Here is a 14,682-nt window from a genome sequence, read left to right as displayed (position 1 = left end):
TAAAAAGGCAGCTGCAAATACCAAACCTTTAAAGTACCTAATAGAATTAAGCATGTATTTATTTAAATGAAAGTAAAAATTGAGTCTATTTCCCTTGTCAGTAACTCCCCACCCAAGGAATTCATCCTTATTGTTTCTCCTTTGATGCAGACAATTATCTTTGTATGACTGCATGAACATGAGATTCCACTGCACCTTCTTTTCAACTATGTCATAGCAATTTAAACATTTAATACATATTCCTTTAAAGAAATTTAAGTGAATTTATTGTATAAAATTATGATTGGCATGGTACAGAAAAGTTCCTTTTAATGCACATTTCCCATTAACTTGTACACAAATATTACAAGTATCAAGCAAAATGCAAAAGTCTTAAGAACTAATTCCATACTACAAAAGTGTTCACATAGTGAAGTTACTCTGGTTACAAAATGTCATGGAAATAAAAGCACTTCAAAATACATATTTGGGAAATGTTTTAAATAATCAACGCAACCTTAAGTTAGTTACAAAATGCAAAGAAAGAGCTACCCTCTTCAAAACACTGTTGTTCATTTGGCAAGATAGAGCAAAGTTCAGATCAGTTCACTGAAGGACTGTTCTTCACAAGAAACAAACAAACAAAAAAAACCCCTTTAATTAAGAAAGGACTCAATTATACTATGATGACAAATAACGCCATCAAAAAGTTATCTGGCTCTCTTGTTTTCACACAGGAGCTGTCAGAGGCAGAGAGGTGTAAATGAACACTTCCAGGTAGATACAGATTGCCTTTTCAAAAACCAACCAATCAAAACTAAATCCAAAACCAAATGAAACCAAAACAAAAAACAAACAAACAAAAAAACCCAACAAAAAACCCAACAAAAACAAACAAAAAAAAACCCAAAACCAAGCCCCTAAACAACAGAAAGGAGACAATCTGAACTTTGTTGCTTTCACTGGACTAGCCCAGTTCTTTAGGTCGCAGGACCCAAGAACAGCAATCTGCAAAGGACATGTATTTGAGGAACAAAATGGAACTCCCGCTGCGAAGGAGCGCGCAGGTGCTGGGTTGCGCGAGTGCTGCACGTCCTCTCGGTAAGGCTGTCAGAGGCTCTCACATCTCTGCTTCCCAATGGCCCTGAAGACCCACTGTTCTTAAGACAAAAATGCTTGGACCCTACAACCAACCTTAAAAAAAGGAGGCACAGTCATACAGCTAGGAAATAACATAAAATTTTGAAGACTGAAAGCATCCTTAAAAACTCACACAAAAGAACTACAAAAGAAGCCATACTTTACATTATGTTTGTATCAGATGACTTGCATGTGTTTGAGCCACTGAACGTTGGTATGTATATCTACATGAAACTCACGCATACAGAACATTGTGTTCAGGCATTATTTTTGTTTTACTTTTAGACACACACACAAGTTACTGCCAGGTTATCCAGTCCATTTAATGCAGTGAAAAACAGTCCACAGCAGGCGTAAAAGGAGCAGTATCCAATATAGTTTTGTCTTGCAAAAATGGAGTCAGAATTCCTGAGTCTCAGAGACATTGCTGTCCTCTCCATTACTGGATTATTTCTTTTTTCCAAGGAGAACCTCTAGTTTTCGTTTCTTCACTCTAATGAAATTTGTAATAGATTGCATCTTTTAAAAAATGTAAAACTAGTACAAAAGATGTGCCAACCAAAGTGAATTTTTAAAGCTTTTTAAAGGGAGAGGGGATTCACTTACAAAATAAAGGCCACCTTCTTGTAAAATTAGTACTGCTAATATCCCACCATTCTGTTTAGAGCAGAGATTTAACTCCCTGTTCTAGAAGCCTTACAACATACAGTCACGTGAGCTGACAAACTTCATCCTTTAAACAATTTAAAATATCATATATAGGACTAATGTGGAACAGCCCTTTGTTACAATCACCAAGGTGGCAAAACCAATTAAGTGTCATTCAAATAGTCATTGCAATCTAACTTCTGTATTTTCCCTTGTACTTTGCATATTACACAGTGTAACTTAAAATGTAATTTAAGAGCACTTCAGTCCCACAATGTAGGATTTAAGCTTGTATGAATACATTTGCATGGCTCTGCAACATTTGTAATGACTTAGAAAAATACATTCAACCAAAACTTTACATAGGGTTCCATTTTTTTAAATAAAAAAATGAAGAAAAAGCCAAATGGTCCCATCATTAGCTAAATAATACACTCCAAGTTCTGGAAGCAATTCCTAAGCAAAAGCACATTCAAGAATAACATACATTGAATTGTATACTTTCTCATTCACCTTTATCAGTAATAAAATTCTACTGTATATAATTATTTAGCCTTATAAATAATGCTAAGCAGAAAAATATTTACCTCTGTGCTAATTTTTTGTTTATAGAAGCATTTCTCAGTTTATAGGAGCAAAGGAAATAAAAACTACTTAAAGTGCAGATTACAGGCCATGACAGGCATTATAAATGACCAAAGGTGCAGCCAAATTTGCATTTACATCTTAAGTTACTTTGCCATCCTCCTTATGTTGCTAGAAGTCACCCCATGTGCAATTAAAGAGCTGGTCAGTTGGTTTGTGCCACAGTACAACCTGTAATCACTTGTAATTTTTTAAAAATCCATTTCAATTGTCCATAGATATTTCTAGGCAAGGTTCAAGATATTTCTAGCTCAGGTTCACAAAACCTTACTTAGTCATTAACACTTGAAATCACACAATATTGACACCCCCTCCAGAGAATGCTACTGTCCTCTTGTTGCAGTATGTGGTTGAGCCATTGATGCTTGGCTGAGTGTCTTTAACAAGTGATGTCTTCATTTCCATTTCACACGCTACAATCGCTGCATTGAGTTCCACTTGAGCCCGGTGAACGACATAAAATGAGAGTCCTATGCTTATGACAATCTGCAAATAAAACAAGAGTGTTGTAGGCTCCACAAGCTGTGGGAATGAATACAAAGCAACTGATCTGAATGAAACACAAAGTTGTCAATGTAAAGATTCATGAAGGCATCTGTTGACTCAAAGCTTCACATGCAAGAGACGGGAAGGGAGATGAACTCAGCCCCTGAGTAGCTCTAAACTTGCATATGCCAACAATGTAACCAGCATGTCAGAACACAGACATCACACAGAGCTTAAAATATTTATATACATTGAAAAGATAAGTTTCTTTCTTTCTGTTGAACTCCATACATGTTATAAAGCAATCCTTACACCTTCTCTCTTCAATACAACACCAGTCAAGTTTTTAGCTGAGCTCCTCCTTAGGGAAAAAAACAAACATAAAATCTTCAAATAAAAAGCAAGGTGTCTCATAGTGAGAATCCATTTGAAAGAAGCAAGTTCCTCTGCCTTTTTAAAAGAACATTAACTAGCTGGGATCTGCAGCTTCCTTTCAAAAAGGCAAAGAAGTTATATTACTTACAACAAAACCTAGAGTTCTGAGTCTAAAACCTGAACTTCATTACTAACTGTAGGGCTGCTTCCTTTAACATTGAGTACTATTGCTTAAAACACCTGTCAGCATGGCAGACAGCGCTGGAATATCACTAAGACAACTGACAAGTATGAGCACAGGACAACTGCAGCTGGAAGGCCCCCTGGCAGTCTCTAACCAAACCAGCTGCTCAGAGCAGGGCTGGCTGTAAGATCGGAACAGAACTTTTGTCCAGTCAGGTCTTGAAAACTTTTGTAAAAGAATAGAGATTTCACCACTTCTTTGGGCACTCTGCTCCAGTGCTTGACTACCCTTGGGGTTTAAATGACGTTCCTCATCAATTTATGCTACACATTTCAAAAGCTGGCTAATGTAAGATTCACAATGATATTATACACACTGATTTTTGAATAGATAGGAAAATTTCTATTCTAGAAGCTTACCCAAATATTTAAATTTGCTTTGGTTTAGAAATATTGCTACCAGTAACCTAGTTCCCTAGATAAATAATTTAAAAAATATATTTATATACATAGACAACCATGAAATGTGAAGGATTTTCAGAGCTATTTACTAAATCAAAGTCCCATCAAAGCTCACCCAGGCAAAGCACTTAGCAGAAGCCTGAGAGACAGAGGGAGAATGTAAATAATTTCTCCACTAAAGGCTCCCCTTCAGTTATTCAGTCATGTCCCAAGGACTAGTCTCAAGGAGGTCAGTACTCCTTTTAAAACATTCAGGCTACCCAGCTACCACTTACCTGAGCACCATTTATGTTACAACCTATATAATCCGCAAAGGAGAGTCAATGTCAATTAAAAAAAATAAATATGTAAATGGGGAAAAAAAAAAGGAAAAGGCCACTAAAAACTTCTACCCTGAAATAACATTTCATGACTAAAATAATAGCTGATCAAGAAATAATTTATTTTCTCTTTGATTTATCAAACTATCTATGCCACACTTACAAAGGCATTTTAACCATGTTTCATGAAAACTATAAATTATATAGCTTCTATTTCTATTCAGTAGAAATAGTTCTATTTAAGAGTGCACAAATTTCAGGGCAAGGGAGGAAGGTATGTCCTAAACTTAGTTTTCTATGTTAGCATTGTTAAACATCAGCTTTATGACTGTAAAAACTGAGAAACTGAAATTACTACAGTACCTACTGGAAGCCTGCAAACCATGGTAATTATTAGTCAAACACAGCCTGAAGTACTGTCACTGTCAGAGGAGGTTTTAATAGATAGTATAATTCAGAAATACGCATAACCTCTATACTCATAATGGTCTCACACTTAAGGCTTATACCCAAAATTTACTGATAAATTATTTCAAGAGCTAAGGTCATGTAAAGGTACTTAACATACTTTTCATTAATTTACTCACTTGTAAAATTAGGATATTCTAATTTAGGCATTAGTGAAATAGTACTCTACAGCATTTTTAATATCTTTAATATTTATGCAAAATGGTTATGCTGAGTGCTAACAGTGAACAGTGCACAAGTCCTGGGTCTACACACACATATGCTTTTGTGTAGGGGTGGTTGACAAGTCTAAAATTCAGCAGGTTACCCCTGAAGGCAAGGATTTTTCTGGATTTTCAGTCCAGAACAGGGCCAATCAGTTCCAAGAAAAAGAAAAGCAATAATCTGGGGAAGTTCTCTGCCTTAGCTAGCTAAAAAAAACTAACTAAAAGCAAAGGAGAGCTCTTTCCTGCTGTCTGTGCTGCAAACAACACAATCCATGAGAGAGAACTGCAGCCTCTAAAAACAAACTGCACGCTTCTTTCCTCCCCACTTTGCTCTCAGAATCAGTCTTAAATGTGCAGACCTTAATATCCAGCATAAACAGAACAGAATACTGGGGATACAAGCATCATAAAGTCACCCTAGGACAGCAAGAGAAGAAAACTTACTGAAACCCATATCAGAAAAAGAGAACACTGAGTAAGTTCTGCTTTGTGTTATGGTGAGGTGAGAGAATTACACTTTTCCCAGAGCATACAACTAAACCTAAAGAAATCAGTACACTGGGAACCCATTTTTCTGGCTATCTAGCAATCAACAGAAATCACAGAGAGACAGACAGCACTGTTACCAAGGTCTATGAAAGCAGTTATTTTAACTGACCTGTAAACCAAATACAAAATAGCCACTAACACTTTGTTCTGCAATCACGTCCTCCATGGTGCGCAAGGTAGTGCCCAAGTACGAGTTCAGGAGCTGAGTAGGAAGCAGCCCAAGTGAAGAAGCCATCAGGTAGTTGGGTAGTGATAGATCTGTAATCTGAATTTAAAAAAAAAAAGTAAGAAATCAAAAGCAGCTTCAACACAATCTATGTGGACAAACAACCAGACTACCACTTTCCACAACCATCCCTGCAAAAACATTAGAGAAAATCCTACATTCCTCCACTGAAACTTTGATTCATGCAGAGGGGAAGATAACAGAATGATATATTATGTATCTAGTTTTCATCTGGCCTTTTTAAAGTTACTAGGTTTGATTTCACCTTACATTATGCAACATCGCTGTGCAACAGTCAGTAACTAGGGGTGCAATTACCCTCTTCACTGAAGATATTTATTTCTACCTGGTGAACAGAGTCCTTGGACTTATGAGAATTTAATTGTGAGAAGAAATTATTTTATCGAATGTGAAAGTCTAACACAAAAATCTATCGGTTTTGCATTTATGCATATGGCAAATAATACAAGAGGTAATTGCTCAAAATGTCACTGTTTTAAATAGGATCCAGGTGAACAGAATGGCAGATAGAATTTGTCTATGCAGGGCAAGTTATGAGTTTATTAAGAGACTCTTTCAGTGACCCCTGAATGATGAGCAATACCCGTCTACATCTATACTGATATAGAGGAGTATCATTAAGATTGTCTACCAAAGGTGTCTTGCATCTCACTTCAATTAGTGAACAAATAGTATGCATAGCTACAGGTTTTATTAATTTATCTGGAGAAAACACTAAGAATACTTTGGTATCTTCTTCTCTTTGCTGTGAGGTTCCTGTTCTGTGTCAATAGGTGGACGTAGAAGCTTACACAGGAACAAAGTACACAGTACCAGCTAAATTAGCATCAGCAGCCATCGGGAAATATTAAAGGCAAGTGTCATGAGATCAAAAGATATTTACACAAGAAAAAAGAAAAGAGGAAACTGGATTAAAAATGAGTATGAAAACAATGATTTTGAAAACAAGCAGTCCAAAAGAAATTCCAGATTAATTCAGTTGATAATAACAGAGATCTAATTAAGAACAGCTCTAACACTGAGAGCCTACATGGAAATTATTGACCTTGCCAGTTTTGTACAATGTTGAAGACCAAAGAATAGCAGCAACGTTACTCATTTCATCATGCTATTCTTAAAATAAACTTCAGTTACTGTGAAAGTCACAGTGCTGAATTCTCAGAGCTCTAACTACCATCAGTGGAAAGTTTTTGGGAGGAAGGGCAATGGAGGAGCAGAATGCAATGAAGCATAAAGATTAAAAATAATTCACTGGAACAAGATCCAATAAGCCATTTCCAAACTTCACACTGCATATTATACTTCCCACAGACTGAAATATATACCAGCACCACAAATATTATATTTCCTTCTCTAGATAAGGTTAATTTAGATTTATAATGAAAAAGGATTACATAATTATGTCAGAACTTCACATTTGACCAATACTTTCAAAACACTTTTTTAAGCATTGTTGTAATCTGGGCCATGTAATAAGGATGCATAGTCCAAAGCTCCCATATTGCCAAGGGAATGAAGGAGCTGCTATTAAAAGTTTCTGAAATACTAACTCAGAGGCAAGCTTTGCTAAGTAGGACACTATCATTACATCTAATGGAGCTGGGAACGTTCCCAAAGATTGCTTTAACACTCTTGGCACCTCTCTCATTTGTGTAGAAGTATTAAGGACACTTCAGTTGCAGAGCAACATGGCTGCACACCTGGATGAGTCCCGAAACAACTGGACCTCCTGAGTCATGAGAGAGATTGTTTCCAAATGAAGGGGAGACTGCCCCAGTGGATACACTTAATTGCAGCTTGTGCTTTCCACTGCAATGAGAGCTAAGGAGAGGGTGGAAAAATTTTTGAGATGTCATTTTAACTGAACTGTACATTTAGAGCTACAGTTGTATCCCTTTCCCCAGAACGCACAGGAAGTGGGCAGCATCCCTGCCTAAGAAACTTGAGAAATCATCAATAGCTACAGCTTTCCATACTTTTCTTTCTCGGAACTTTACTTGTTCTGTGAACCTGCCAAATTGGTATCTGCATGGCCAGGCTGCCCAACAGAGCCTACCAGGGCTCTGTTTCTGGTGAAAACTCAAGCCAGCAAAAATTAACCCTGAAATCCCAAACTAAGGAAAGATGCAATTGTGTTATGGGCCATAACAGAAACACATTTAAACTGTACTCAAATACAATTAAGAACTACCTAATTACACTGATAACAATAGTCAGAACCCCCCCACACACCCTCAGGAAGCCTTGGATGGGCTTTGTCCCATGGAACACTTGTGCATTCTTTGCAGCTGACACCTTTGGTCAAGGAATAAATGCTTCTGTCAAGATTTTGCTGGAGGCTCCCATGCCTTTAAGAATTGCAGCACAATATTTCTTCCCTCACTTTACAAATTCCTGTGTTTCAAATCAGGTAGGCTTAGTGACCAAGGGCAAAGGATAACTGGTGCTTTTTTTTCCTCAAAAAAAAGCCCAAAACAAAACCCCCCAGAAACACCTCTTCCTGCTCCAAAAAAAAAAAAAAAAAAAAACAAACCAACACCACCCCCTAAAAAAAATTCCAGTAATACAAAAAAAAAAAAAAACAAAAAAAAACCAGCTGCCAACTTTCCAACAAGCAGAGGAAGTAGTGTGTATGTTCTTGCAAAGCAGGTATCATTTCTTCAACTCTGACTTCATTGTGTGCATTTCTGAACCCAGAGGTGCACACTTGAACACTCAGATTTTTTAAATCAGATTATTTCTTTCATGTAATATTCCCCTTAAAGGGGAGAGGGGAAGTATGAAATCCCATCTAACCTACATCTAGCACTGCAAATAACCAGGCTGCACAAATCTCACTCCAAGAACAAACTCGTGGGAAGGAGATGATAACCTGCATACCAGGCCTCCTTACAGACCTGCCTTCAAAACACTCCAGAGCTGGCAAGGTGAGAGAGCTGGGCATGGGCAAACATCAGTAAGAGCTTTCAAACCCACCCCAGCAGCCCAGGCCACTCTGGCATCAGGAGTGACAATTAAGCAAAACTTAAAAGAGAAATACAAACATACTTTCAGTTAGCAAGTGCTATATTCCAGAAAGGCAAGCAAATGCATTACCTCACTCCTCTACCAGCAGAACAATCTTTTAAGAAGCAAGATGCTCATGTCGGGCTGGTGAGACACTACGGAATTTGTGTTAACTTTCTTCTTATGTTGTTTCAATTGATATGATTCCCTCACTAATCAAATCCTAAGAAGCTCTTCCATCTTTCTCTACACCCCCTGCACACCAACCTCCCGAAAGCCCTCAGCAGATGGTACATGCCACCAAACAAGTGCTTGTAGAAATCATTTAATCCCAGCCCTGCAGATGACCCTGCTCACATCAAGGTTATGCCTTTCCCCAAACCTCATGTGTCACTTCCTTCCTTCTCTCTCATTTAAGTATTCTCAGTATGTCCAGTTTACTTTAAAATATCCACACAGAAAACATGCATAGACCACTGGAAAGTTAAAGATGTGTGCTTTTTCTTACGTTCACTGTTGTTTAAAAATTAATGCTTTTAAAATTCATTGCTGAAGTTGCTAGCATGGGGAAATGTATTTTAAACTTAAAACGAGTGTAAAGTTTTCAAATAAGTGAGATTTCAAGGCAATGACAGCTTGGTCTGTGTAGGCAGAAAACTGTACTTTTTACATAACTTAAATTTGACTCAAAATAAGAAAAATTCTTGAACTCCTAGATTTGTATGCATCACTTTTTGGTGATCTAGTAGCTCATACTACATGTTCTGAGTGAAAAACTGCGTATACACTATGCATTATTTGACTATGCTATAAAGCAGTAAATCAGGAGTAATAAACATAACCAAACTAAAATTAGCCAAAAAATCCAAGTTACTTAGCATAACTCAAGCATCTGGTTTCATCTCATTTCCTATCTATTATTTTAACACTGAAACCATCCACTTGGAAAGAAAATTATTTAGCCTGCAGAATATGGAGAATACAAACCACAATGATTTACAGCATCATTTTAATATTGAACTGGCCTGAATACTCTGCTGAATTGTGTTTCCAACAGAAGGGTTATGCCAGGAAGGAAATAATTTTAACTTGGTAATTCTCTGGTGTGTTGTTTAGATCCAATACTACTCCATATCATCTGCTGACTACTGCTAGTGACTTCCCAAAGCTGTGAACAAGCAGAGCACAACAGCTCTCCCCACTTTAGGAGGGTCACAGCACAGCAGAATCTTCATCTGCACTTGGACCTTGGGCTCCAGGAGGGACTCTGCTCTCTCTGCTGGACAGGTCTAAGCCCCTTCAGTAATACAGGTTAACAAATAAAATAGCAAAGGTTCAGCTGTTCAGTTTCTCATTCTTAACAAGAAAATGGTTAAAGGATTTCTTAAAAAGAAATTACAAGTTGCTACAGTTCTTATGGATAGAGATTACAGCTCTGGAGATGAATGCTCCATTCACAGTTTTATATACAGCAATTTAAAATATTTGGTGTGGATGTTACAGCCCAAAACTGAATGGATTAAATTTTACTTAATAAACAAACTTGGTATTTGGTGACCTACTAATTGCAGCCAGATGATTCTGTCAAAAGTAAGCAAATGCATTGGAAGGGTACAGGATCAGGACTGCAGACAGGGTGGGCTATAAGAAAGTGTCAGACCCAAACATGTGCTTAGATAGTCACTTGTATTAAAGAATATACAAATTACTGATAACATTTGAAGTATTTCACAATCCAGTTTGCTTTGTTTTGGCTTCGCCCAGTTAGCAGATACAACTGAGGCATAACACAGCCAAAACGAGATCCTTCAGACAAAGTACTCAGGAAGAAAGGAGGGTCTAAAATTGTCATCAGCAGCACAATAATTAAACAAACCATCGTCCATGTTCTTTGCTTTTTTCCTTTAAGATGATCAGATACCAAATGAATGTACCAATCTGCACCTGAAAATAGAAAGAAAAGCAAGACTAACCCTCTTCCAGACTCAAGTTTAAGCTAACTTTCAGTGCCACTCCAGAATACAGTCCCTTTCCAGGTCTGAGGCTACATGCTGCTCTGCCCAAAACCTGCAACCTATTTTGTGTGCATGGACTTAACATCCTGTATGGATTTGCCAGATGCATGGTACAAACACCAACCACACCGAGAAAGAATTTTAATCTGTCTACTTCTTTTTTTCCAATATGATTACTTATATTAAGTAGTTCAGGAAGACCTGGCAAGAGTTTTCCTCAACTCTTGCTATGTTTTAAAGTTGATCACTTTAAAGCAGAAACACATCATGTCTGTTGAGTTCTCCACAGATTTTGCTATGCGGCACCTTGGTGATTCTAACACTAGGATACAGTTTTGAAGGACAAGAGAGCAACTCTTAACACAACGCCAGTGAGCAAGGCACCTCAAAAATCTGCCTGTGTCCCTCTGCATGCACAGAAGAGCAGGCAGAGAGGGTTGTTTTTACTGTTGTTAAAAGAGAAACCACGGCTTGTTCCCAGGAAAGAAGGCAACCTCTACCAGTAGGAGCAGCCACTGTGCCCAAAGACATCCTTCCAGCACCTGTCTTCCTTCCGCACAGCCCAGGCAGGGACTCACCGCGAAGACGGCGTTCTGCAGCCCGAAGGGGATCAGCGTCAGCCGCGACAGAAACACCACCTTGAGGCCGCTGCCGCCCTCCACGACCCGGACGATGGCACTGAGCGTCCCGCTGCCCTGGATCCTGGCCCGTGCCCAGCGGACCAACAGCCGCCTGCAGGCCACGTGGGCCACAAAGGTGCCGACGAGGACGCCGAACACCATCAGCCCCATGCCCAGCACGAAGCCGTAGAGGTAGCCGGCGGCCACGTTGAGCAGGATGTAGCCCCAGCCGCACGGGAAGGACACGACGATGAAGCCCACGGTGAAGAGCAGCACGCCGGCCAGGCTGTCCAGGCTCTCGGCCCAGAGCAGCAGGTCCCGCAGGTACTGGCGCACCAGGGCCAGCGAGGCGAAGCAGACGGCGGCCAGGACGCACAGGCTGAAGCAGCTCTTGCACCAGCAGGTGCCCAGGAGGCAGCAGGAGCAGCGCCAGCCGCGGGCCTCGGCCAGCCCATGCCCGCCGCCGCCCGGCTCGGGCAGCTGGCAGAGCAGCAGGTCCGCGGGCGGCAGCCCGTCCTGGTCCGCGCAGGGCCCCAGCAGCAGCCCGCCGGCCCCCGCCGCCTCCGCCGGGACGAAGCCGATCGTGTCTCCGCTGCCGCCGCCTCCCGCTGCCGTCCCGGCGGCTCGGGACAGCCAGCGGCCCAGGTCCTGCCGGGCGCCCTGCGCCGCCGCCTGCTTCACGGCCCGGGAGAGGAGCTGCAGCGCCGCGGCCCCCGCGCCCAGCATCCCCCCGCCCCGCCGCCCGGCTCCAGCGCCGCCGAGCCGCGCAGCCCCTTCGCTCCCCGCCTCCCCACGCAGCCTGCGGGCAGGGGCGGCCGTTCCCTCATCGCCCCGCCATGGCCCGGCTGCCGAGCCCGGCCAAGGGCCGGGCGGGGGCGGGGAAGCGGCGGCGGGGAGGGCGGGGAGGAGGGGGCCGCGCTTCACCGCCGCCCGGCGGGCGGAGAGGCCGGAGAGGCCTCCGCGCCGCCTCCCGCCTCGGCCGCGCCGCCGGGGCTACGGCGTTAGACGGCGGCGGGGCCGCTCTCTCCGTCCCGGCAGCGGCAGCAGCGGCCCTGGCGGAGCGCGAGTCCCGGGGGGCGGCGGCGGCGGCAGCACCGCGGCTCCATCTCCCCGCGCTGGGCTCCCGCTCCGCTCCGGGAAGCGCCTTCTCGGAACGGCGGTGCCGATGTGGCAAGCCCGGGAGGGAGGAGGCCAGGCGAAGCTCCGGCGGCGGCAGCGCCCGGCCCCGCTGCGGGGCTCGGCCGCGGCGCCAAGGCTCCGCCTCCCGCCCCGCCCCGGGAGCGCCCCGCCGGCCGGGTGTGCCCCAGCGGGGCCCCGCCGCCCGCCTCGCCCGAGCCGCCCCGGGCCGCACACCCCCTCGGCTCCGGTGCCAGCCGCCCGCATTCTCGGCACAGCCGTGACCCGTGGGGTTTGGAGAGAGCCGTGCTGGAAAGCGGGCTGTTTTCCATCAGGGGAGCGCAAGGTTCAAGCATCACTGACTGTACTGGTACTCTTGCGCTCCCTTTACGCGTCTCCCTCTCTTACGTGAGGGCTTTGTACCGCAAACACCCCGGCTTGCCCGTCTCTGTCAGGGGAACGAGCCTTCCCCGACCAGCACCGGGCTTTGAGCCGGGGGGGCGGCAGCCCGTGCGCCCGGGCTCCGCGGCACCTCCGCGCCAGGTCAGCGTGGCTCACACGCCCCAAGGCTCGGACCCACTTTGGCACGGTTTGGGGTTGAGTTTTGAGGCATTGCCAGAAAGAAAGAAGCAGCCTCGACATGGAGTGAGGGCACCATTTAGAGGGGTCTTTTCTCGGGAGCCTCGCTGAGGCTCGATGGCTTCGTAGGTCGCTTTTGCTCTGGTGTTACTAATGGCAAGGTGCAGAAAGGGTTTGTTTTCTCTACAACGCTTATATATATACAACGTGTTCCAGGGGAGTTATACTCCCCTGCTGGGAAATTTGCAAGCGTGTATTAAACGAGAATACGTGTAGGTTGTAAGGTTAAAGGGTGATTGGAAACAAACAAACATATCAAAATTAAGAACATATCTTTAAGTACTGCAATTATGCACTTGTAAAATGGAATGGTAGAAACAATATAATCTGGGCAAACCAGCAAATCAGCCTAAGAAAATGACAGATGTCTTTGAGAGCCAACAGCAGAATAAAACCTCTGTACAGCAGGGAAATTGCAGGTAAATGTCTCCAGCATAACCTGCTTTCTTTGCTGTTACCTGTATCTGAGTGAGAGCATTTGATTTTGTCTTCACTCTTTGCTTGCATGCAAACACAGGCAGGGCATACATCCGGAATTGTAATAATAAAATAATGTCAACAAAACCCTGCACTAGAGCTTGTAAAGGATGATGGGCATGCTTGTACATTCAGTAAGGCATTTCAGCAAACAGGGCAGCCGGAAGGTCAGTAGAACAGGAAGACAAAATACTGATTTCTGGTTTTATACTAAGAGCACATATGTCTTTGATGTGGATTCAGCTTGTATATATTTTTGTTCAATATATTATACTTTCATAAAACAGGAAAAAGTCTATGTGGAAGTGTCTAACAGAGTTACAGCTTTTACTGCCCCTCCCTTGCTGTATTTAAAGTGCCGAACCTTGTACTCTGAGCTGGAATGAATTTCTGGCTGTCACTCTAGAAGCTACAGGGTTCTGTATTTATAATTGCAGCAAATGTACTTGAAAAGTGACCACAAGAGAGTATGAAGAACATAATGGTCTATCTAAGTGACAGTTTTGATATTACACTCTAACCTATAAAAAAAAAGTTAACTGGTTAGTGGATATGCTTTTCCAGTCCCTGGGAATATACAGGCTGAATCTCCTTGACCTTATCCATCACCTGGGCTCCCAAAAATAGCTAATCCTGGCATCCTTCTGTTCCCTGGAGCAATAGCTCAGGAAGGAAAGGCAACAAACAGTCTGATTTTGAGTGACACAGACCATGGTCATGGAGCATCTTTGGATAAACATCCAAGTGAGGCCACAGGAATTCATCAAGACTTGGGTGGAGCTGGTAGCTGCTCCCTCATGCACAGAGGATACAGCTACAGAGATGAGAGGCAGTGTCAGCTGGCTCCTCTGAGCCTTCCCGGCACGCTCTTACCATCTGAAGAGAAAAGCAGCATCCTCACACACCCTTGAAAATGTGCCAAATTGGCACATTGCTAGACAAAATGCCGGACAAAATGGTCTGCCTTTCAGACTTACTAGTCAGTGAATCATAGGATATTCCTGTACCATGGATGATGCAGTTGCAATGATACAACAAGCAAGGCAAGATCTCTACGGAAAAGCAGTTATCTTTCCAATCACTACACTTAAAAAACTAGGC

At 42.8% G+C, this 14,682-nt stretch overlaps 1 protein-coding gene across 1 annotated transcript; it reads right to left on the bottom strand.

Annotated features, from left to right (window-relative positions):
* Positions 1–239: 239 nt before the first annotated feature.
* Positions 240–12,797, bottom strand: TMEM64 (transmembrane protein 64). Its single transcript, XM_063151927.1, is given in 6 exon segments — positions 240–2,898; positions 5,571–5,726; positions 11,308–12,209; positions 12,212–12,267; positions 12,306–12,493; positions 12,495–12,797. Coding segments are annotated over 6 exon segments (1,800 nt in total). The 3' UTR covers positions 240–2,703.
* Between the last annotated feature and the right edge of the window lie 1,885 nt (positions 12,798–14,682).

Source organism: Melospiza melodia, chromosome 1 (assembly GCF_035770615.1).
Source record: "Melospiza melodia melodia isolate bMelMel2 chromosome 1, bMelMel2.pri, whole genome shotgun sequence".
NCBI lineage: Eukaryota > Metazoa > Chordata > Aves > Passeriformes > Passerellidae > Melospiza > Melospiza melodia.
This window is presented reverse-complemented; position numbering and strand designations above follow the sequence as displayed.